Here is a 24,970-nt window from a genome sequence, read left to right as displayed (position 1 = left end):
CTCCAGCTTCAACATTAAAGTGAAATAAACCACTGATTGATCAATGATCAATCAATGTTAGATTGTTTCATGGGATTACTTTGGCATCATGAGCACTTTCACTTTTGGTATTTTCAGTGGTTTTTTTATTCTAATTTTAACATAAATGGGAACTGGAATGCAGGTTTTTCACTTAAGGGTATTTTTACACTTTAGTGTAACTATCCATCCATTTTCTTCTGCTAATCCAACTTAGAGTCACAGGTGGGGGCTACATCCTATCCCAGCTGCCATAGCATGAGAGCCAGTGTACACCCTGGACAGTCCATCATACACATACAACTAGTTTAGAATCACCAGTTAACCTAACCGTACTACTGCATGTCTGATTTTCTGATTTATCAAGAGCCCCTTTGAATGTCTTGGCCACCACATGTTCTAAAAACATAGTACTGTCCCCTTGGACAGTAAACCTTAGTGAGGAGTAAATGACAAAACTTTAAACATAAATCATTAAAATATATATTCATGTGTTGCACTGAACATTCATAAAAAGACCTGAAATATAAAAATAGATTTTTATTTTGATGTCAAAAAGAAATCTGTTAAACTGAGAAAAAACGTTCATGATAACTTCACTGGCAAAAACTCTATCTCACACACACCCAGTAATAAATGCCACAATGTATTCACAAAAGGTGTCATTCACTATTAAGTATGCTGCTGTATGGTTATTCACAGTAAATAGTCATGTTCGGTCGACAATACAGAGCCTAAATGCAACACGGTGCTGCCAGTAGTCTCAGATTCTTCTTGGTCCTTCTCTTCCTCTGGGCTGATCGGCTGATCAAAAGTTAGTTCGCCCGAGTCCACCAGCTTGGATGAGATATTTAAAGGTTCTCCTTCTTCAGAATCAGGCAACTGCTGCTTGGAAATAAAGTCAGATTTGAAAAGGGCCTGGATCTGGGTGAGAAAGGAGTCTCCCACCTCATCTGGGAGGGGTTCCAAGTATCTCGCCAGTGATGCCAGCATCTACATGATGAAGGTCGTGTAGTTAGGCACACATTAAAACTGTAAAAGCAGCTCAAAGTCACTCCATAGAGTCACTGAAATTTGCAAACTGGGAGGACTGATGGTCGAACTGACCTTCTCCAAACATGTGAGATGGGAGTCTCTCCGGAATAGTCTGTCCATCTGCACGCTCCTGACCAGCCACGGCAAAAATGAAAAATAAAATGCTTAGACACACCACCCAAAACAATTTCAATAAAATTTAGGATCAGCTTTAGGGCACCAGTTCAAGATTAGACAATACAGTCTTGTGTCTCACTCACCCTGGTGCTTGAGAATATTTGTGGATGATCCACTGAGCCCTCCTCATCGTCTGCTCCCAGTCGGGGATGTCTTGTGATGACAGGAAGTCGAATCTGTACGGCAGCTCTGGGGAGGAACAGAGGCTGAGAGACTGAGCCAGAGGATAAAGTGTGTTACTGCGTACACAAAATCACTGACCTACATTGTCAGCTTGATTTCAAAGCCTCTTGATCTTAACTGTTTTGAAGTTTGAGTCGTGTGTGTGTGTGTGTGTTAGACTTACTCTGGGGGCCTGAAGGCTCCTGGTTCTCTTTTACCAATAGGCAGGTAGTCTGGGAGTGGGGGGAGGCATTAGCTGGGTCATATGGGCTCACTATCATCCCAATAAACGGGGCTCCACCACGTGAAAAATAACTCTGAAAGATTAAAAATAAATAAATAATAATACCAGAAGTGAAAATAAAACCAGAAGTTCACAAGTAACTCATGTGCAAACTTATTTCATTCAGTCAGTTTTACCTGGAATTGGTGCTGCGTGTTTATGTCTCGCAATGAAGGGTTAGGGTGGAAGGAGGGATGCGAGTGGTACCAGCCCACTACACTGAATCCCAGGGATGACAGCACATCACAGGCCTGTGTCTGAGACACTGGATCCATCTCACACTGCAGACCTGTGCTCACACTGTTACATGGCTCTGCTGCACAGATCTAAACACAGATTTATTAATCACAAAATATAGTTTTCTGAATATAATGTGATTAGAGTTTTATCCTGTTTGTCACATTGGTTCAGACTTCTTGACCTACCTTCAATACTTTTGCTTCTTCATTAAAAGTTCCACCTAGCAGACCAATGACTTCCCCCCTTGACACATGTGCATGCTGATTACAGAAAAGTTATCTGTCAATATAGGTAAAATCTGTTGTACACATATGAAAAAAAACGAATCAGCTTGTGACTGTGTGTATAACATACCATATCCATGATGAGAAGAGTCTCAGCACAGACTATAACCTGGAATGGTTCCTAGGGTGATCAGTAAAGAACAGCTTAGAATAATTGATGACTACTTTGGAGAAAGGATCCTCTTAGTTTATGCAACAAAAAATGAAGAAAATATAATCTTATTAGATATAAGGTATATCTAATAATCCAGTCACCTACTCCTTATCCAACATAGGCTGGGCTGAAGTATATTACAGCTGACATAGGGCAAGAGGCAAGGAGCACCCTGGAGAGTCTGCCAGTCCCTCACAGAGCCAACAACAGACACACTGACATCACACCGAATTTAGCTTTGCCCACCTAACCTGGGATGTGTGCTTTCAATTGGAGCAAAGGCACCATTAGAAGTCCTGTGGTGGTATTCATGTGGATGTAATTTTGACATGTACCACCCATTAACTGCAGATTAAGCATTCCCCATCCCCATGAAAATGGCTCTCCCTCATTAGTCTACCCAGCTGGACTAATTACACTGAAAAATCTCCTGAAGAATTTCTCAAGAAACAAATAGTCTAGTATCCATTCTGTATCTGGAAGATGCAACAGAACAAGCCTGATCAATAGAGGCCACGCCAATTACAGACACATCCATGATTTTTCCGTTTTGTTTTTTTTTTTAAGTGGTGTGGTTAGTCAGTGTATCGGTGAAAAATCTTGATAAGAATGATCACTGACCTTTATATCCTCTTCAAAATATCTGCAGGGAATCAGCTGGAAGGGGTCAAAAGAGCTGGTGGATAGAGTGGCATTATAAACATCCACATCATAAACCTCCTTGTGTTTATAATTTGGTACATTTTGCATCAGTCCACTGTGCTCACCCTCGGTATCTGGACATCTTGTAAGGTTTAGGCTGCTTCTTCATCTCCTCTCTCCGCAGAGCTAATTCTTCTGCACTCAGATGCTGATAAAGAAAAAACACAGAATCAGCAAACATATTAGTAAGAATGTAAATCGTAATTTGATTAAAAGTTGTTGTGCAGTGTCCATACCTCATATGTCTGTCCCTCCAAGTCTTTAGCATCACACCAGTTCCCCCAAATGTCCCGCACACGCCGCTTCCTGGTTCGCTACAACCAGTCAGAAGTTACAAGTCAAGTTCTGGCATGCTTAAAATTTAAATGCTTCCAGTGTCAGAGTCTATTGCTTTATGGGTGCCGACCATGCTCTGCAGCCTCTGGGCGAGCTGATAGGCCTCCAGTACATCTTTGCCTTCCTTATGCTTGGAGCGGTCCATCACCTTTGGACGATTGTACACAGCTTGCTCTACAAAAAGGAAGTCAGAGCTTTAACATCAAAAAGAAGATAAAAATTCATAAATCAGAAGACTCAGAGACACAGACTCACCGCAGTTGAAGTTGATTGCTCCAATGAGTTCCAGATAGGTGTGTATTCTCCCAATGCAGTTGACATCTCCACAGTTCTTTAGACCAGGGCGGACCGATGTCTTGTTTAGGTACTTGGGCTTGCTCTTCAGCCTAGTGGACAAAAACAGTAATAACCACTTTCTGTGCAAAGTTGTGTAAACAAAGTTATCGAACATGTAAACTTAGTTTACCATTGATCCAGGATATAGTTTCTAATCTTCAGATATCTTTCAGGGGTTTTTGATGGTCGCCCCTCAAAGAACTCTGGGATAGCCTGCTTCTCATCCTCGGTGATGGTCTCTGTGTCCATCTCTATTTCTTGTTCGGGGGCCTTCAGCTCCTCCTCTTCATCATCTTCATTCTCCTCCTCCTCCTGGTCATTGTATGGTCTATCATTTAGATTCTTCTCAATCTTGTCTGAAGAATCTAGGACATCATAATGTGTGTCATTAATTTTTCCTATGACAGTGAGGTAAATACACAAAGCACAGTAAGTGTGAAGTACCCATTCCATCACTGTAAGCTTCTTCCAGTTGAGCAATGCCTGCTGAGAACATCTGCTTTGAGTCTGCGTGAGGCGGTGTCTGACAGCTTTGTGGAAATACCGATGCTGTCTTGTTGACCTTCTCATCTCGCTCTGTTACTCCAGGATCTTCTGAGCAACCAGGGAAAGATGAGGGTTGAAGACTTTGCGGAGAAAGAGAGTTGTGGCTCGGTTTCTCCTTCGTCTCATGGATGCTCTCTACCCCACTCAGACTTACATGTTCTTCTGTGGAGCTTTGACTCCCAGAATCTGTTTTCTCCTCAGGCCCACAGAAATCACTGCTGAGGACTGCCTGTGGTTTATTGCCTTCTTCGTCATCACTCAAGTCGTCAGTGATGTCTACATCCTCATCCTCATCGTCAGAAAGCTTCTCTATGCGGACAGCGTTGGCAAGAGTAGACACTTGACTGGAGGTGGGCTGAGGAGGTTGTAGGTGTATTATGGGAGCTACAGAGGGAGCCGCAGGACCAGGATCTGATTTTTCCTGAAAAATGTGTACACAAAAGTTTGTTTAATCTTGATTTTTATTTTCCAACATACCATTGCTAAGGACTCCTTCTGGTTGCATAGAGCGTATGTAGTTTGACTAAATTGCAGGTTTATATCTGCAGATGACTACAACTAAGCTTACATAACAGAAACCTGTCTTGTGCTGTTAGTATAATCCAGGTGGACTGTCTTACCTTATGTTTAAAATACTGCCTGGCGTAACTCTTAACCTGAAGAACGGTACGGCTTTCCATAAGCTTAGCAATCTTAGTCCACCTTCGACCAAACCGAGCCTGTAGAACAACACACCTCGGCAACTTGGACAATACACACAATCTGACTCACTTAAAACAATTATTAAATCCATTAAAAGGCTGACCTCCCCAAACAGAAATTACATTTCAGACACAAAAGTTAACTTGCAGTGTAAGCATACCAGGCCTTCCTCAAACAGTTCTTTCTCCTGTTGGGACCATCGAGAGGATGAACCAGCAGACGAAGCTATGTTCTTGGCCGGAGACCTGTCCACACACAGACAAGTTCATGAATAGCAAGGAAATGAGGAATCAGTGTACTGCGCTCATCATCAAGGCTGATGGAAGAAATTACTCACTTTTTCACTTTGTTTTTTTTGTGAGGATCACTGTGCCAAATGTGGTCAGGAATCTCCTTACCTGTCAGGTAATATCTTCAATTATAGTTGAGGACAACTGATTTCATAACCAGCAACAAAATTAGTATTTAAACTATGTAATCAACACAATATAAGGAGCTTCAGCTACTGGTTGAAACTATGTTGAGATGTTTTGGGTTACTCCTGCACTAACAGGACAAGTGAACATAAAATAATATAACACATTCCCCCACTATAATTCCATTTACTGTAAGGTCAAGCGTTGCATTTTTTTCTTTTAATTTGTCATCTGTCCGTATGTTTACATTAGCCACAGCATGGGGCAGTTATTAGGTAATCCGAAGCACTCCCAGCTACGTCCTGAGATTCCTGTAGTTAACCTCAATGCATCACTATGCAGTGCGTTTAAGGTCAGTAAAAGGATACTGTTCCTCTAGCAACATCCTCTCTATCACCTCTCTGTTCTCCGGGCTGATGGAGCTGTCCAGCTCCCAGGGCTGTACAAAGGAGAGACGGAGAGTCAATACGAGCACCCACAGCCAGAAAAACAACGGAGCTTGACGAAGTCATACCAGTATCCAGGCGCTGCTCTTCCCTGTAGGCTGCATGAACTGCTCCTGCAATAAACCTCCTCCGTCCATCTCCCTAAAACAACGAGGAAAGAAGCTGTGATCAGCAGAGCAGACGCCTCCAGAGCTAATCCCAGCTGCTGCGCCCACATCCGGGTCACCGCTAACTCGCGTAGACCACAGCACAGAAGCCCACCAAACAGCACAGCCATCAATTAATCCAAATAAACAGGCGTCATTACCCAATATTGTTATCAAAGTCATCTCCTTCGATGTCAACATCCACCTCGTCCTCCATGTTACTCGATAAACGTAAACAGCAGAGAGAAAACAGAGAAGGCGCGCCGGAGGAGAACAGAGGCCAGTGTGACTCACAGCGACACCCTGTGGCTGGATGTCGTTTAATATGTTTAAAGTTGCTTTACTGCCACCTTCTGGTTTAAATTCACCTTAAAGTGGGTTTATTATGCTTTTTCTTTTTTAATTATGATTTATCCATCCATTCGCTACCGCTTATCCTTTTCAGGGTCGCGGGGGGTGCTGGAGCCAATCCCAGCTGTCATAGGGCGAGAGGCGGGGTACACCCTGGACAGGTCACCAGTCTGTCGCAGGGCTAACACACAAGGACAGACAACCATTCATACTCACATTCACACCTAGTGGCAATTTGGATTATCCAATTAACCTATCCCCACAAACTGCATGTCTTTGGACGGTGGGAGGAAGCCGGAGTACCCGGAGGGAACCCACGCAGACAACATGCAAACTCCACACAGAAAGACCCCGGCCTGATGGTGGAATTGAACTCAGGACCTTCTTGCTGTGCGGCAACAGTGCTAACCACCGTGCCACCCCTAATTATTATTAGGGGCAGCAATTATTATTAGTTATTATTTATATTATAAATAATTATAATATAAAAAAACCCTTGTCATCCTTAAGTTCAGGCTTCAGAGTTCTCTAATTGCTCTTATTTTTCTCTTGGATCTATATGATGTCAAAGAGACATATTACAGGATATCATGAGCACAACAGCCCCAACTACCCACCCTTAAACCTTCTGTTTAATAGCGGCAGCAAGTCAGCCTTAAAGGGAAGCTGTCCCTGCAGTGAGAAGAGGTAAAAACGGTTCATTTTAGACCGCGAATCATTGTGATGCCCATCGCAAGATAAATAAGTAAATAAATAATGATGAGCATAAGATGCGCACTTTAATGTTCAGTTGTATTACACTTCTAATTCATCAAATTTAAACATATACTGCTATTACATATGTAATATTATATATTTTATTGCTATATTTCTTCCCCCAACATAATAAAGATGGATAGTGATTCCCTAGAAACTCATAGGAATGAGTAGGCATAAAAGCCCGGGGAGGGTTCAAAGTCATTGAAGAAACAAACAGCTTTAAATATGTGGATTCCTTTTAAAACTTACATTCACTGTCTACCAGAGGTTGAGAATCTTTTCGGATACATCATATCCACATTTGATGATATCTACAGCATTTTGATATGACCAAATTCTGTTTCCCTTCCCTTGAGATACTCTGCTAGACTTTTACCACAACCACCTTTTATTTGTCAGCAGTCACATCAGTAAACTAATGATCCATTTACTGTGGCAGCTATACACACCCATGACACAGCATTGCCCCCACCCTGTTTGACAGATAATGCAGTATCCTTTGTGTCATGTGGCGTTCCTTACCTTCGCCACATTTTGCTCTGTAACCAGTGGTTTACACCTTTTTATAAAACCTTTGTATTTGCATTTATGAAAGCATCTTTTAACTGTAGATTTTGGGGATATGCCATTCTCTCTGAGGGTGTTACTGATTTGGTTAGATATTGTGAAGGGTTTTTCCTTGGTGTTGCTAAGCTGGACAGCGTATTCATTCTTTTTAAGAAAGCACCAGATCATTGATGTGGTCGCTCCTGATACTCATTTCATCATAAAAGAACAAAACAACAGGTGTCACATGGCTATTAATTTCTTTTTAAGCCAACTTTCCAATTACTTTTGAGATTCTGAGGATGGGATTCTATGAATGAAGTATGTGTATACCCAAATCTGTATACTGCTATCACTACTTTTCTTTATTAAACGTTTCCTGCCTAGGGACAACAGAAGTGAAATAGCAATTTTGCTAAAAATCTGACATGAAACAACTCCAACTGAAAGACAAACAGAAACAAAAACATTTTATTTAGAAAGAATTCACAGTTTCTAATGGCACTACATTTTTTTTGTAGTAACTCACTCCTGCTCAAAAATACTGTGCAGCTCTTCAGAGTACTCACAGAGACAAAGAGAGGGCGAGAGAGAGGGATAGAGAGAAGGTAGCACTTGACATAAAGGGTAGAAAAACAAAAAGGCATAAGGAGTCATACAAAGTGCACACTGAGCGTTTAGAATTTCTCTCCAAGTGCTTTCTTGTTGTTTGCTGTGTTATGTGTTTAAATCGATTTAAAGTAGTCTTTTTCATAACACAGACCCACACACACACACACACACACACACACACACGAAAAAAAAAATCTCGCATGCGTACAGGTTTACACACAACCATATTACACATTCAAACAGGGATTTAAAAAAACAAAAAAACAAAAAAACAAAAAAAACAAACAAACCACCCTCTGGATTTGCTCGGCTCTTGGAATATAAGTAACCACATTAATAGTGTTCTGAATTGGATTAATCTTTACTGCGTTCCCTTTTATTCAGCAACAATTCATTTCTTCCTCACAAACGACCGCTGTCATTCGATGTGGGGCAAACACGTGACATCAAAGAGCGATGACAAGCCAAAAAAAAAAAAAAAAAAAAAAAAAAAAAAAAAGCTAGACAGAAAAGCAGGCAAGCAGAATGAAAAAGCATTTGAAGCCAATAGGAACATGGTAGAGTGGTTAATCAAAGCAGGCATATTTAAAGTTTTCTTCACAGTCACAGACAGAAGTCGTGCACAGGGGGTCAGAGGTGACATTTCTGGATAAAGATATGTAAGGAAAGAAGAGCAGTAGAAGCTGGTCAGAACAGGTAATGACACTCATATGGGATGGTAGCATTAGAAGAAAATTCTGTCTGTCAAGACGTCCAACGCCAACCATGCAGAACCTCTGTGAAATTGCATAAATAGAAGGGGGAATAAAAAACCCCTGTTAAATTTATTCTTTAAAAGCAAACAAAAATAAATCTGCAGCTTCCTGCAGTGTTTTTGCTGAATTGTTATATTGAATATACATTAACAAAACAGCCAGGGTAACATAAAATCAGTTAGCCAATCCAGCAGAGATGCTGAAAAGGCAGACAGAAGACAGCACAGTACTACAGTCATTGTTATAGCCTCTCTCTTTTTTCTTTAATAAAAGCATCTCCAACTTTCCAGCAGCTCTGAAAACACACAGAAGCAGCAGCGTGTTCCCAACATGCATGTAGCCTTTAACTGTTATTTTGTTGGATAGAAAATGCGATTACTGTCCGATATTTCAGGCTGAGCCAAGTACAATTAGACGACGTTATAAGGTAAGAAAACGAAAGAAAGCAAATGTGTTTGAGCCATCCACCATGACTGTATGTGTCAGTACCACTGAGTAGTAATTCTATGTAACAAACTTGCATTGAGCCACTGTGACGCTGCAAGACTGGGAGACTGGCAAACCAGCGACTAGGTTAGAAAATTCTCTGTTCATTTAAATAAATAAATAGATAAATAAAGCTGATCTGTCAGACCCATCTGCAAGGTCCACGAGAGGGTGTGCGTAAACATTCAGCTCTGTTACCCTACAGTAAACTGTGCCCTTAACAGGAAACACTTTGCCCCATACTGGCTCTGACAGCAACTCAAACAAGCCGAACCAGCAATGCTAAGAGAAACATGGCTCAGTTACAAATGAAAGAACTATAAAAGTAATGAAACAATATATTACAGCTTCTTGCCTCCGAGCTGTTTTATCACAGTTACAAAATCTAATGTGACAGCGTTTTTGGGCCCAGCCCAAACTGAGCAGGGTCTACAGGAGCTGGACTGCTGCTACTGTATTTGTTTTATGAAGTTAACTGAGACACTTAAAAAAAAAAAAAAGAAAAAGAAAAGGGCTAATACGCTCATGTAGACTTTTCTTCATTCAGCTCTCGTGGTTGGTTTGGAACAAACTGACAGAGACAGAAGGCGAGAATGAGACTGTTTTACCCACTGGTCCCAAACAAACACCTGCAGTCATTTAGAGACTAAGGCAGGATGGAAAAGGTTAAATGATGGCAATGAAAGACAGGAGGAAATAAGAATAAGAGAAGTCATTTGTCATGCTCCACAGTCCTCTTATAATGACATATTTCATCCCAAAGAGCAGCCTAATACTTTTCAAGGAACACTGAGTTGAGACCAGCACCTCTCCTCACTGTGCTCAGAGTGGGGAAATGAATTCACTGGTGCTCCACTTTCATGGGTAAATGTGCTTATCCAGTAGAAAAATGAAAATAAAATAAAATCTCTCAAACACACTTGAATAGTTTTGACTCTTCCTGGTGTTTCACTTCCTATCACAGTGTCTTTTTGTGCACATCAACAACTGTTTACATTTCACGTTTTTAAGAGTTAGAAGGTCTAGAACAGATATAAAGGCACATAACCGTAAACGGGTCTTTGACAGGAGTGAAGAAGAACTGAATGATGTTGAGCTACTGCTGCCATAGCCAATTCAGTTCCACGGTGCGCCTGGGTGCTCATGGGAAATGTGGTTCTTTGGGATGTGGTAAGACCTCTTCTGTCTGTCATGTCTGCTACCGTGTAGTGTGTGCACAGGTGTGAGCAGATAATCGTGTAAAGGTGACGCGTGAGGATTCAGACATGTCCGGTGACGGCTGTCACCCCGATGGTCCCGACACTCATCTCCTTGTTTCCCTTCATAAGCTGCTGCAGGCTGGGCAGAGAACCAACGCTCCCCACTGGCATGTGCGGGAACTGCAGCTCGGTCTGGCGAGACTTCCGCCGCTTCGTTGAGCGCTTCTCCTGACGGGACTTAGCAACCGGCTGGCTGAGGGGGAAAGAAAGGCCGTGGCCGTTGCACACGCCATCAGCGGGGAAGACGGGAGAAGGAGGGGGGAGCCGGCTGGCGTACGACTCCTCAGAATGGGTGGACGAGCTGCAGCTGCTAGTCTCTGAGGGGAACTCCTTAGAGGCGCGACGGGGCAATAATGGGCCCTCCTGGGGTGTTGAAGGGGGAGGAGGCAAGGGAGGAGGAGGTGGAGGAGGAGGAGGAAGAGGTAGGGGGCGTGTTGAGGATGGTGGCGCAGGGAGACACGGGTGGAAGCTGTTAAACTTGGGATCCCCGTTAGTGAGGAGAGCAGAAGGATCGAACGCCTTCAGAGTCTCAACTTTGTCCAAAGACTTTGCCTTGCAGCGTTTTTTCTGCAAGGTAAACATAAGAGATGGAGAAATTACTTAAGAAAGATCAGCAGAAAACTAAACAACTAATAACGTTAAGTCACAAACAATAGTCGGAGGAAGGTGGGAAAGTTCAAAAGGGAATGATGGAAATGAGGAAAACAAAAACATACTACTCAACCTGCTTATCTAAAAATATTAAAAACTTGAAGCGAATAAAGCTGGCAGTACACACACACACAGACACACACAGACACAGACACGCGCTAATGGGTATTTCGCCAATTCTCTCCACTGCTCAGCTGATACCTCATCTCATTTACTCCACAAAATAAAGAATTCCCTTTTCTAAAACAGACGTATTAGAAAGACTCATTGAGACGAGAAAACACAGTACTTTTATACGACGGCCATCACAGCCAACAGACACTGTACCTTTTTCTCTGGAGAAAACCTTAGAGGTTCTACAATGTACAAGTCATCTGGACCTACTGGGGAGGGGAGAAAGGGGCTAGGTTAATGATGGAATGGGAAACAGGAATACGTACATGTAATAAGCATGAAGCGACCTTGCAAGTAGTTTTAAAGATGAAAAGGCATAAATCCATATTGTGTTAATAGCTTGTTGTTAAAACAAGATTTGAAATCATAGAAAAGCAGGTGTTGTTTTTATTAAGGAATACTACTTGCAAATGTCTACCATGAGCCAGCAAAGCATTGTGCTCTATTATTACACTCCTTATGCCTGCATGTGGCAAGCTGGCAATGACAGCCTCCCACCCTCAAGGGCAAACTCTCTCTCTAACACACACACGCATGCACGTCATTAGGGGGTAATGAACAGCAGCGGGAGTTTAAGGTTTCAAGAGCTGATACTTTTATTGCTTGCACCAGCCTTTCCTTGTGGGCGTGTGTTGCTTTAGGCAGTGGCAACAAGAGGGATATCAGTCACTAAACCTGGCAAAATGTCTTAAAGCAACAGCAAAGGTACAAAGAGTGAGCGATGGAGAGAATGAAGCAAGGCTAAGTAGTGTTTGGATGGGGAGAGATATGTGGCAATAGACGCAGTGATCAAAAGCAGTTAGCCTGAAAGTGCCCAAAGGCAAGATTACATGATGTTTGCAGCGTGACTGTAGTGTCAGATCTCAATGCTGCTTATGTTTCAGTTGGAAAAACAAAGGGAGGAAACATATGGGTAAAACAAAAGTGTGTTGGAGGAGAGATTTTTGAAAAGTGAATGGGCATGTAGGAAGAAGACCTCTTACCTTCTGTAGAGGACAGGTGAAACGACTTGGAGCGAACAAGTGGGCAGGTCACTCTGCGCTTCAGGCTCATGTCATCGTAAGAGGAGAAGCATCTGATAAGGGAGGGAAAAATGACTGACATTTACAAGATACCACATTCATTCCTTGATTGTCAATCTTTCTACAGTTAGTAGCAAGACGGGAATGACAGCAACCGACAGACAACAGCTTCAGTATTCAGTCTAATACGAAAACACTGAACAACACTTAACAAAATGTCATAGCAAAGCTTCAGAAATAAAATATCCTATTCATGCATGCGGGTGACAAACCTCTTGGGGCTGGGGTAGTGGTTGCTCTTGGGAAGAGCAGTAGAGTTGGTGCTGGGGCTGGGGGCCGAGCTGCGGCAGCACTGCAGACACAGCAGGATCCCCAGAAATAGACACAGAACCAGAGAGACCACCAGGTAGCTCTGACGGTCCGATACCTGCAGAGGACGATTTCAGCAGTCAACAGTGAAACAATGCACAACACATCACAAACATTCAACAGCTACGTCGACTTATGATACCGTGAGTGGTCCTTTTCCCCAGTTGTGATGTTTTGTACCATGTCCTCCGTGACCTTACTCCAAAAGCACTTTTAGTTTGGCCTAAACACTGTATGCAAAAGGCCCAGTGAATTTAAAAAAAAAAAGAGAGAGAAAGAAGGAAAAACCAGGACAAACTACCCACAAATTGTTATTTTAAAAAGGATACACAAACTTTATCCTCTATCCTTTTTAATGTAACTGCATTTAATCGTGTGGGCTCAGAAAATGTGCCTTGGTGAAAAGTCAAAGCCAAACATGTTGAAATATTCAAGTCAGAAAAATGTTTTCCACTCAAGTCAAACTCTGCACGTATTTTGGAAGAAGCAAAAGACTTTAAATAAACAAAAAACAACAAAACAAAAAAAGTTAAAACAATACATGATGGCCATGAATTTTAAGGTTTCACACAGACACTATACTTATGTGAAAGAAACTACAAAAAAAAAATCTCAATTTTTTTAAATTGTCTGTTTATCTACTTATAAACAAACTTGTAAGTAAAACGAATGTTATATTCCATTATACTTAATTTCACCTCTAGTTACTCTGGCTGGTACCTACTATCTGGCATACTCCATTTCAGATGGATTTCAAGGTCCCGACTACTAAAATCATTACTCCGAACATAAAAATCAAACCTGGACTATATCTGGAACAGCAAGAGATCTGACGACAGATGGTGTTTAAAGTACGTTATGTTAATGAGCCAGAAGCATCATGATCTATTTTCAAAAGGAAGAATAAATCTCTCTCTGAACACAAGCAACAAGGTTTTAAGCCCAACACAAAAAGACAATTCTGTTAAAAACTAAGCAATAGATAGTCTACTCAGCAATCAACGATAGCAATATACCTCTCTCTGCAGCTCGCTGACTGTAGCTGTGAGATTGAGCATCAGTTTAGTGACGTTTTCCAACTGACTCTGCAGGACTTGGATGGACTCTGTCTGCTTCTGGTCCTGAAAATATACAAAAAAAAAGAAAAAAAAAAAGAAGATATTAGTCAGCACAGCTGCTCAGGTGTCAGTAGATGGAGTAAATAAGACTCTTAACTGCAAACATATTTTACTGTGATTTAAGATGATTAATGCAATGAGACCTGTTCCTCAGCAATACGGGAGGTGTTTTGCAGCTTGATGATGGTCTTATTGAACGCTTTCTGCATCTCTTCCATCTGTTTACGATATCTGGAAATCACAGATACATATAAATAACTTCTAATAATCTCTCCCAGATTGCAAATATCCGAAACAAATTAGGGCAGTAAAATCTGTACTGAAACTTTGCTTTTTGTTGCAGTTTGTTGCAGATTTGAAAAGTTCAACATGGCCAGTGGTTTCACCTCTGGCTGAGTTCCTCCAAGTATCTGCTGGACAGACTCATGTTCATCTCCAGAGCTTTGATCCTGTTGTTCAGCCTCATGAACACACTCTCTTTCTGGCTGGATCCGTGGACTGCGCCTCCGTTAACTAACACGCTGTTCCCATTCACTGCTCCACCATTATAATCTCCACCGTTCTGCAGCTCTGCATAGAAGTCTGTAGCCGTCCGCTGAGCGTTGCCATTACCACTAGCATTCAGCAGTTCCTCTTCTACAGTCTCTTCCACCCGATGAGGCTCTCCTGTCTGAGGAAGTGAATCAGCCTGCTCCCCGTGGGTCTGGGAAGCCTGAACATTTTGTCTCTGCGAGTCCCCGCTGTCTACGCCTGACTTAACTGAGTCTGTGTGAATGTCATTTGAAGGCAAAGCTGCTGGCAGCTCAGTGGGAGGGGAGATAAAATCCTCAGGTCTTGAAGCAGTGGGAAGAGGCTGAACAGGCTGATCTTTGACAGGAGGAACCGCGACGACAGGAGAAGCCGTCTCAGAAGATGGAGATAACGGGGGAGTGCTGGCAGAAAGCGTGGGGGTGACGCTGCTGGCGTGCTGCGTCTTTGGGATAGAGACAGCTTGGAGGAGAGGAGTGGGGACAGGATCTAGGGTTGCGTCTTTAACTAAAGGTAACAAGTTCTCCTTTGGGGTTGGGGTAGGCTGTGTTAGGGAGCTGTGGCTGTCTGAGAAACTCTGAGGGGGGATGGTGGAGGTTCTGCTGGGCTCTAGGAGGATGCTGAGCTCGGGAGTGTATGAATCAGGTGTGTCAGTGCTGAGAGGCGTGTCAGTGGTGTACTCCTCACTGAGAGCTTTGCACTCATTTTGCCCCTTCTCAGGCACCTCGAGTTCTGGAGCTTTTTCTGTGAGAGGAAGGGGTTCTTGGATAGGTGTGGGGGCAGGAATAGGAATCAGTGGAGGTGTGTGTGTGAGGACAGGTGTGCTCGCAGTAGGGTGAGTCTGTGTTTGAGTGCTAAGCTGCCTCTTCTTAAGGCTGCGCAGTCTCTCCTTGGCCAGCCTGGCAGAGCACCAGCGATGGAGCAGCTCAGGCAGAGTGACCATGCAAGACAGAGAGAGGGAGGAGAAGGAGGTGAAAGGACAGTAAGCCTGGCTCTCCCACTGGTTCCTGTCTGCCTCCTTCCTCATCTCCTCCTCGCTCTTTTCCCCTTCTTCATCATCCTCTCCCTCCTCCTCCAATAGAGTAACAGTTGACAGTCTGATCTCCTCATCCTCTTCCTCCTCCTCTACTAGAGTGACAATCTGATCCACATCCTTATGTGGATCAGATGATGAGTGGGAAGATGTGGAGGAGTCACTAGAGACAGAGACCTCTTCTGTTGTAGGTTGTTCTGGCTTTGAAGGTTGCAGTCTGAAGAAAAGAAAAAAACAAAAACATGCTTACTGTGGGATTTGGAGTTGAAAAGCTCATCACGTGGAACTGAATTCAATTTAAATGAATAAAGGTTTATCTCTGATGGCTCTTACACTGTGTGTAGGGCCTCAGTTGGTTTAGCTGACTCTGTGCTCTCCTTTTCACCCCCCTCTGTTGTTGCGTTACCTGGGGGTTGGAGAAACACACAACAATTAAACAAACACAGCACAGCAATAACACTTGGCTACTGTTTTTAAGATTGCGTAGAACCCTCTAACTTGGCAGTGGCTCGTTTCTTTCCACCCTCCTGTAGGAGGGACAGTGTAGGTGCACAGTCCCTCCAGGCTGGAATGCCCATGTTTAGGCAAAGGGAGAAATGCTGTGAACCAGTCTGTTCCAGTTTGAACTGATTGTGTCTCTCCCAAATTCTGCCTCACTCAGTGGGCGTAAATGGGAATAAAAACAGCCACTGTAGAGAGCAAGCAGTAAAAAGACACTATAGAGTTGTGCTAATAATTGAAAGGATGAATTTGTGGAGTTTTTAATGTATTTTTTTAATCAGTTGTCATAACCAACAGGTCTAAATACAATAAATTTTTAAAAGCATAAAGAAACATAAGAGCCAAATCTGTTAATAGATTCCTCCCCTCTTTAAGTCAACCCCACTAGAGAAAAGTTGTCTAAGGAGTCATTTTGATAGCGCTCTGTGTGGTAGACAGAACTAGAAGAAAGCTCAGCGTCATAGGCCTAACTGTCTTAATTTAGCTGAGCTCCTTGCCAAGAAGAACTGAAACAAAGATAGCCAAAGTTCTGCTGAAATACCGCTAGGGACCTCCTGCCAAGAGCCAAGTAAACATCTGGCTCTCTTAGCACATATACACATGAACATTCAGTCTATGCATATGTTTGCACTTTAGCCAAGGAAATAAAGTGACCCAGTTTTTGAAGCAGTTAATCTAAACAAGATGTGGAAAGACAGGCTGGCTGGAGAACGCGAGGAAAAAGGCAGTCACACAGTAAGAGCAGAGTACAGGAATGAAAACACAGCATTAAAGTTTGCTTTATAAGTGTTAAATACATTTGAATTTGTTTTTAAAGGGATTTCATAAGATAACGCTATACGGTCTAAAGAAGAAGCACAACTATAATTTGTTTTCACATTAAGGAAGTTTTCATCTAAACCTCAGGGAGGTGTGAAACCTATTATGTAATATGGACGTTTCTTAACCGGAATTTCCAATTAGCTTTTCACACATGCACGCACCTTCACAAAACAAAACCTGTTGGATGGATGATTCATGCTCAACAATGTCAGTAAAAGTCTTTTATAGTGCTGACTCGGAAATCCCTGCTCCATAACACTTCATACAGATAGACCAGTCATATTACCTCGAGCTAAGGTGTGGGAGCTACATGCAACAGAATTCAAGTCAAGGTCTTTTCTAACGAAGCGGAATATGTGAAGAGTCTGTGCCATCAATGTCAGATTGCTGATTAAATCTGACCTGCAGAGGTGGACCAAGTATAGTTACTTAGTATAGTTACACAAGTAGTTTGCGAAACACGAGTACTAGACCATTTTTACATGTACATTACACACATAAAAAAAAATGTGCCCCTAATCAGCATGTGTAACGTTCTCCTGGCAATCTGTAGTTTAAATCTGTAATTTACTTTAACCTTTAAAGAGACAGTAACAGATCACCTAAATGTGATGTCTATAAAACAGGAAACTTGAGTTTATCAGCTCTTTATTGGCAGTTGAATGGGAAGCCAAACAAATTTTAGCTTATGTTACACTTGTGCATGGATGTGTTTATACTTTGCCTTACACTTATGCTTAGAGCAGTGCAAATATAAGTTACTTCAGCGCCCATTTGGGCTAACCCCAAAATCAGTATGAATGGATTTATTTTGAGGTTATTTTTTTAAGAAAATTAAAAATGAAGCAATATAAATAAGTCTAAGGTACTCTGATGAATGTAAGATGGCTGAAAATGTTGACTTGTGTATGGTGTACTGTTCAAGTGTTGCATGTGAAAATGTCATGGTAGAAAAACAAAAACAAAAATGGAAAAGTAAACTTTTAAAAAGGTCTAAAAAGTGGCCTCTGAGAAATCAGTACCTCCCGTTTCTGCTCCACTCTCCAGCTCTGGCTTTCCTCCCAGCACATTAGCAGCAATGTTGTTTACCATGTTTAGGATGGCATCTAAAAACAAAAACAAAGAAGAAGAACATCCACGCAATGCATTTATTTTCCATGACATGAGATTTCTGACTGACAGCAGCTTCAGGCCAAACACATCAAAGCCAAACCACATATTGCGCCATATGTTTTTGCTTTATTTTCTTAACCATTCTCTCTGATGACTGTATTCTCCTTCTATATTATGTCTCCTGGATTTACTGTCATGAGTTTTATTTTAAGCCTTTCCTCCAGGGTCCATCCACTCTGAAGCCCTTTTATGGTTTATGGTTAGAGCTCTGAGACTTGTGTGCACGGTACATTTTCAGGGGTGCACCGTTCCCCTCCTTCGCTAACTCAGGAGACAGAAGGGCACCAGTGTATTTGTGCATGTGTGTGTGGTTTCCGGAAATAAATAAATAAATAAATAAATAAATAAATAAAGCCAAGCAGCAAAATTTATGCAACTCAAAAAGCCCACAGTGTGTACGCAGGATACCAAGTGGGTTAAAATACTTCAAGTTGAACAGTATGTGAATGAGTTCATACCCAACACGCCATAAAGTTGGCTGCTGTACCAACAACTGTATTAAGGTCTGAGATAATTGAAAAAACTGTGTGCACTATGACTGGATACAACAGTATTAAAGCCAAACCTACACAAATCATAAAATAGTTCTTCTTTAACATAGGATGGAAACACCAGATTACTGTAGCTGCAGTTTGATGACATGTAATGAAACATTTTCATTAACATTTTTGATGACAGTTGACACATTTTCTTATTCCTTTTTTAAAATTCGATCAGGTAGGGCTGTCCGCTTTTGTGCTGAAGCCATCTGACCAACAGCAAAAGCTCGGCCCAAACTGGGTTACGTTACAGGAATATAAGATACAGAGCACAGCAGCAAATATTAAAAAAAAAAAGAATCAGGGTGCAACAATGGCGCCAAGTCCAGACCTCAATCTGACTGAAATGGTGTGAAGGGACCTCATGAGGGCTGCGCCAACATGCAGAATTCCCCCTTAAAGATGTGAGACACTGATCTTCAAGTTATTGCCACTAAAAGTGGTTCAAACAAGCTAGTGAACCAGCTCAACTGCATAAAGTTCTGTGAAAATCTATTTTTCACGACTGCATTTATAAGAACGTGTGTACGTGTACATACTGGTTGCTGAACCAAGCAGGTTTTTGGAGGCCTTGTCTTCTGTTGGTTGGTAGCCAGGAGGATAGTCTGAAGAGAAACACGTGGTAGCAGTTAAATTAAAATCATATTAATTGGAAAACAAAGGCAAGAAATCGAAGTAATGTATTTGGTAACTACTTTGAAGAATAATGTATTTTGGCTTTTTGAGCCTGGTATAACCTATAGATTTGTGGCACTGGTTTGCACAATGATGAAAGTACAGTATGAATTCATTTAAAGTTAACACATCCATTTCTGGTCTTTTACATACAAATTTGAAATTTGTAATTTGTGCATTTGAAATCGACGTCAACATCTTACCATAGTCCTCATCCAAATACTCAAGTCTCTCTGAGGGGTACTGAGAATCTGCTATCTCCTCATACTCCTCCACCATGCTGGTACCAAACACCCTACACAACACAAAAAAAACAATACGTTACACAAACAGACCTACAGAAAAGGTCAAGAGTTGAAATTACCACACAGCGGAGGCAGTGGAATTTTTTGATGCAGCTCTAAGAAAACAATGCCAGTTGAGCACATTTTGAGATAAAAGATAAAAACTCACAGGAAACTGAACAATGTGTTGGATATGGACGCACAAGTGATGACTGTATATAAGAAGTACCATCTGAGGGAAATTAACTTCAAAAAACCCCAAAACAATCTTTTTTTTTTGTTTCTTTTTTTTTTTTTAAATTCCTTTTTTTCCCTTATTGTGATTGTGCAGTTAAGGTCTTTAAAGTGGACATTCTTAAGGAACCCTCATCATCGGACTCACTGTGCAAGAAAAGGCATTTTAGCTGTGTTACAACATTCAGAATTTAATCTAAAACAACAACAACAACAACAACAACAACTATTAAGGTGGTGCCTAATAAGTAAACAACAAAATCTAATCATAACAGACCTTTCATGATATAGCGGCGCTCCTGTAATTACAGCTGCCTGGATAACAATTTGCATTGATGTAATAAAATCAAAGTGTTTGTTTGTCAACACTGCTTATGATAAAGGCGGTTGTGTTTTAAAAGACAGATTCCAGAAACTTTCAAGATCTAATTAAGTAAACTGGAACAAGACAAGACGATAAGACTGTTCTTCAAAAAAAAAAAAAAAAAAAAAAAATGGCATAACTGTTAGAAAATATTAACTTTTATGCCAGATATCATTTTATTTGGTTTTATTAAATAGTGCTTCTTACAATTTGCATAATTTACCCAATCGCACAAGCACTTTTTCCTATGCTTTTTCTATATAAACGCATTGTAAAACAGTTGTGGTTAGCATCCTGCCCAAGGATAGTTGCCATGCAGACTAGAGGAGCCAGGAAGCAGCTAGGGATCGAACCACCAACCTCCCAATTAGTAGATGAGCTACAGCCACCCATGGGTTGATAAGATTAGAGAAAGGTCTAGAAAGATAAAGGAAATTCTTTAACTTACCTGATAAGACTGAGGGGACAGAAGTGTTCAGATCCGAAATGAGAGAGAAGTTCAACCTGCAGGTACAATAGTTAAGCTATTAAACAATATAAAAATATGCACAACTCCATGAACCCACAACCCACCAAATTAGTAGAACTGCCAAGCTTTGACAGTTTGTGCATGTTTTACTTGTTTATTATCCACATGCATTAAAGATGAAACTCTACTCGCCCATTTGAGTATACAAAAAATAAAAGTGTTCTTATTTCAGCCCATTATAACCTCTGACAGAAAGAGAAGAGTGCTAACCTTTATGTACTTGATGAACATCTGATGCGAGAAGAAGACAAAGACAGAAGGAGAGAGAAATAAAACAAGAAAAAGAAATCAGTAAGAGCTGATTCAAGCTACAAGGAAGTCAAGAATCTGTGTACGGTTCAGCTCTCTTCTACGACAAACACACAGCTGATATATGCAAGATCACAGAACACAGGCAAGACACTAAACAGATGTTTCTAATAAGCTGCAAGAAAGACACAAGCAAGACTGAGGGAAAGACAGACAGACTTACAGGCTCACTACTCATTAAAAAAAAGAAAGAAAAAAAAAAAAAAAAAAAAAGAATAAGATGCTCAGGAAGTAGAAACTAAAAATAGATGAAGCTGAAATCTAAAAAAAACACAAAAAAACAAGTTTATGTAATAGAAACAAAACTGGTTCAGAATAGATGTGAATCAACAGTAAGCTCCTACACAAAACACCCACGAGTTACATAAAAAAGGATAATTATCCAAGTATTAATCACCTGCTTAACAAGTCTACACTGAATATTTATTGGCAAAAGTGATTGTAAGGAAAGAGACCGTTTAGAAGAGCACCGATTTAGATCACACTTTCAAACCCATTTTTATAGATAATAATGGGCTGTTGTGTGAAAGCTCACAGACATAACTACATAGCCAACCTTTAACACACTTAATCAGAAAGAAGCAGATTTCATAAATACAATGGACAACAAATTGCCTTAGGAGGCTATGTGTATGACAAAAAAGGAAAAAATAATAATAAAGTGATATCCATCGATGAACACCTTGCTTTGTTTGTTACGCTGCAATTTAAGCAGAAATGAGGCACATCTGGTTTGACTTACGGATGGAGACAGAATCCCAAATATGGGAGCATTTAGGAATCTGAACCATGAGCGTAGGGACAAAAATTATTTTAATGCTTCTTGTCTGTTTAGTTTTCCTTAACATTCAGTGGCAAACCTAATGTTTAACCATCTGAAATTTAAATTCATTTTAGTGGAAACTACTGTAAGCGCCCTGAAAAAGGATCACGGCTTAATATAAACTCTAGCGTGATGCAAGTACAATCCACACAGTCCAAGACGGCCAGTCGTGACGCTCACATGTTAAATACAATCAAAACAGTCGTCGAGTTCCTCTACTATGTAATTCTCACATGTAAACAGTTACGCCCTCACAGTCACCATAATTTAGCTATTCAAAAGATGACTGCCCTGATGTCATCAGTAACTTTCTATTAAGTCACAAGACACTCCCTGGACCTACACCTTTAACTTCTGTATATAAGCCAGCTCAGTATGTGTGTTTATCTGTCTAAGATTTCTAATATACCACTGAAAATGGGGACATTTTATGTACACTTTATGATATGTTATTATTCTATCTGCAAGTAAACAGGAGTACCTTCACATATTTAGCATAAAGCTGTTCATCTAGTGGGAAGCTCTGGACTATCCGTTCATCGCGAGCATGGAAAGTTCCCAGCTTTACCCACTTGTTGGTAGGATATCTGCAACAGAGAGAGGGGAAACGTACGATGTGAATGTGAGGAAGATCGATTTTGTAACATGTCATCTGGCATGACCTCACAGGGTGGATACAAATGTCATTATATTCATGCCATGTCTAAGAGTGGCAATTATCGGCATTATGGAGCAAGACAGCGCTAGATATAAATCTTTAACAAAGACAACACAAGCCCCGACTGCACTAAATTTAGAGGTGATAATACTAGGGGACAAAAATGAATGCACAACTGGTTAAGAAACTGCTTTAATTATAGAGTACTGGCTTTCCCCTCATCTCTAAATGGGTTATGGTGGATAGCTGTCAGTTTCTTGCTAATATTGTAGGACCTTTACCTTACAATATAAAGAGCTGTAAGGCAACTGTTGTGAACTGGTGGTATATATAAATACAACTGACTTCTTCTAGGAGGAACTGAGTATGATCCAACCAGTGATGATAGAAAGAAAAGTACTTGATTAAAAAAAAAAAACTAACAAACAAAAAACATTTAATATTAATTTATTATGAGCAAAAAATAACAAAAAAAAAAATTATGCAAAACTATTGTGAAACTTTATTTAGCCACAGTGCAAGTTTGGAAATGGGAAACATGAAAGGTCTCTATATGCTTAAGTTGGTAACCACTATGTATGTCCTTAGCTAAAAATAAATAAATAATAAAAATTTGGTTTTTAATATTTTTTAGTGACACATTGAGCTTTCCTCTTCCTTCGCTCATCTACTGACTTTTAATTTCATGTGGAAATGAACTGAAAACATACTACTTTCTATACAACACTAGAAATGTAGATGCAAGGCCTATGCAAATCATTTGAGCAGGTTACAAGCTGCAGCTAGCTGCAGCTTGTGAGATGCGTGTTTGTGGGACGGCTTGAGCCTTGCTGCAGCGGTACATAATTTCGTTTTTGGCATGGTGCCTGTTTGTTTCAGTTTTTTCCCCCTACACCTGAGGCGCATGGCTGTCAGCAAAACTGACAGTAAAAAGATCTGTTGATAGTCATACTGACGTAGCAATAAGCAACATTACATAACTGAGTTTGTGGTATTAAAGGGTGGGCTTTAAATGAATGTTATAGCCCTAACAGAAACCCAGTGTGGACAAAAGTATTATGTCAGTAATTTAAAAGAACATACGAAGCTTTGTGGTTACTATTTTTCACTGCTTGTCAATGCAAATACTACAAATATCATGGTTAAGATAACGAAGTGAGATAAAAAAAAAAAAAAAAAAAAAAAAAAAATTCGATGCATGAACATGCCGTTATGAACAGGGGAAGTAAATGGTGTGGCATGGGGCTTACACAGAGCTTTGTCTGCTATAACTGTCTGACAGCATGCTGAGTGTAGTTTTTCAATTGCACACTAGCTTAAAAGGACAAAAAACCCCAAACAAAAAAAAACAAGTGAATACCTGTCACTGATGGAAACTAGAAAGTCTTTGGGTGTAGATGAGAAAAGCTCAAAGTTTGCAATGTCCAACTGCTTCACTTGAATAGGCTCACAGAGTTCTATCACAAACCTGTAGAGAAGCAAAAAAAAAAATAAAAAAAATAATTATTATAAAACTTTTAAAGCTAAAAATTGGGCTCAGTTAAACCCAACCATTATTGTGGGACCCACCAAATTTTGTTGCTGCATGGATTCAGCATGTATAAGTCCATATTCTCCATGAGAATAGCAGACGTGCTCTGAAAGAAGAAAAAAAGTTGAATTAAAATCCTACCATCACCCCAACATTGTTAATCTTGCTTGTTTCCTTATACAATTGCAGTCAAAATGTGACAAAAATTGTTTCATGCGTGCTTAGATGTCTGGTCTCAGCTTAAATGCTAAGCGAACAAGTATAAAGTCATTTGACACATCTGTTGACACATAATGACAGCATTACGTGAGGATTCGCGTTTGTGTGTAGGCGGCAGAGCGTGATGTGCGACTAACCTTGGCCTCACTGTTGGCAGAGAGTATCTTGGCTCCACACTCTACAGAAGCGTAGTTATTCTTGAAGTTTTTCTGGACCTTCTTTGTTGGATGGGGGCTGCTGCTGGTTGAGGTATGGAGAGACTGACCTGGACAGAGAAAGCACTACATTAGGTCTTTTTGAGAGCCTTGAAAATGAGTGGTGCCAAACCGCAAAGAATAGACATATTGCACAACATGCATAAACACATGCTCCACTGACTGCTGCACACAGTGTGCATAGCGTGAAAAGGAAGGGGAAAAAAAGAAGGAAGCTATACAGGAACAGAACATAAGGAAGGATGCAACCGAGAAAAGACGCAGCATACAAACGGGTAGTAAGTAGTCTTCTTTACAGAAGCAATGGCATAAACATGTTGTGTCACAGTCAGATTAACATCAGCAAGCTATTTTTGAGGTGCCTGAACCCAAACTTAAACAAGAACTTAGTTGTTCATGTGACGTGTCTCTAGTCATCCCTGTACGAGCTGTCTCGTGTCTGTACAAT

General features: G+C 40.8%; 2 protein-coding genes across 8 annotated transcripts in view; both read right to left on the bottom strand.

Moving 5' to 3' along the window:
- Window positions 1–187: 187 nt before the first annotated feature.
- mysm1 (Myb-like, SWIRM and MPN domains 1) lies at window positions 188–6,329 on the bottom strand. 2 transcript variants are annotated; one of them, XM_040040338.1, is made up of 20 exons: window positions 6,145–6,329; window positions 5,906–5,978; window positions 5,760–5,830; window positions 5,313–5,387; window positions 5,136–5,220; window positions 4,894–4,992; window positions 4,172–4,694; window positions 3,858–4,092; window positions 3,647–3,777; window positions 3,462–3,565; window positions 3,292–3,369; window positions 3,121–3,203; window positions 2,975–3,029; window positions 2,270–2,320; window positions 2,101–2,175; window positions 1,813–2,001; window positions 1,577–1,709; window positions 1,314–1,419; window positions 1,126–1,183; window positions 188–1,011 (listed from the first exon to the last, which is right to left on the bottom strand). In XM_040040338.1, the coding sequence occupies exons 1-20, from the start codon at window positions 6,198–6,200 to the stop codon at window positions 715–717; spliced, it is 2,577 nt and encodes an 858-aa protein (XP_039896272.1). In that variant the 5' UTR covers window positions 6,201–6,329; the 3' UTR covers window positions 188–714. The 2 variants fall into 2 exon arrangements, with proteins under 2 accessions (XP_039896272.1, XP_039896273.1); XM_040040339.1 differs by lacking the exon at window positions 4,894–4,992.
- Window positions 6,330–8,083: 1,754 nt separating this feature from the next.
- Window positions 8,084–24,970, bottom strand: part of suco (SUN domain containing ossification factor) — a 44,935-nt gene continuing 28,048 nt past the window's right edge. For 3 of the 6 annotated variants that reach the window (XM_040040336.1, XM_040040332.1, XM_040040335.1), the window contains 17 exons: window positions 24,445–24,572; window positions 24,127–24,194; window positions 23,918–24,025; window positions 22,381–22,486; window positions 20,978–20,998; window positions 20,687–20,742; window positions 19,560–19,651; window positions 19,221–19,286; window positions 17,992–18,075; window positions 15,980–16,052; window positions 14,472–15,863; window positions 14,229–14,316; window positions 13,984–14,088; window positions 12,871–13,025; window positions 12,560–12,651; window positions 11,730–11,785; window positions 8,084–11,318 (listed from right to left, as the gene is read on the bottom strand). In XM_040040336.1, the coding sequence (XP_039896270.1) occupies window positions 10,752–11,318; window positions 11,730–11,785; window positions 12,560–12,651; window positions 12,871–13,025; window positions 13,984–14,088; window positions 14,229–14,316; window positions 14,472–15,863; window positions 15,980–16,052; window positions 17,992–18,075; window positions 19,221–19,286; window positions 19,560–19,651; window positions 20,687–20,742; window positions 20,978–20,998; window positions 22,381–22,486; window positions 23,918–24,025; window positions 24,127–24,194; window positions 24,445–24,572 (3,257 nt within the window). In that variant the 3' untranslated portion in view covers window positions 8,084–10,751. The remainder of the gene's footprint in view (window positions 11,319–11,729; window positions 11,786–12,559; window positions 12,652–12,870; window positions 13,026–13,983; window positions 14,089–14,228; window positions 14,317–14,471; window positions 15,864–15,979; window positions 16,053–17,991; window positions 18,076–19,220; window positions 19,287–19,559; window positions 19,652–20,686; window positions 20,743–20,977; window positions 20,999–22,380; window positions 22,487–23,917; window positions 24,026–24,126; window positions 24,195–24,444; window positions 24,573–24,970) is intronic. The other 3 variants (XM_040040333.1, XM_040040334.1, XM_040040337.1) reach the window with 3 other exon arrangements.

Source organism: Simochromis diagramma, unplaced genomic scaffold (assembly GCF_900408965.1).
Source record: "Simochromis diagramma unplaced genomic scaffold, fSimDia1.1 OVJJ01000026.1, whole genome shotgun sequence".
Classification (NCBI taxonomy): domain Eukaryota; kingdom Metazoa; phylum Chordata; class Actinopteri; order Cichliformes; family Cichlidae; genus Simochromis; species Simochromis diagramma.
The sequence above is the reverse complement of the archived record's forward strand: the minus strand, read 5'-3'. Positions and strand labels throughout refer to the sequence as shown.

Excerpts from the sequence above, each read along its gene's own strand:
- mysm1 (XM_040040338.1), bottom strand. The coding sequence starts at position 6,200 with ATGGAGGACGAGGTGGATGTTGACATCGAAGGAGATGACTTTGATAAC. Across the intron at positions 4,093-4,171 it reads AGCTTACAGTGATGGAATGG|ATTCTTCAGACAAGATTGAG; the intron begins GTACTTCACACT and ends ATGATGTCCTAG. Across the intron at positions 3,566-3,646 it reads AGCAATCAACTTCAACTGCG|AGCAAGCTGTGTACAATCGT; the intron begins GTGAGTCTGTGT and ends TCCTTTTTGTAG.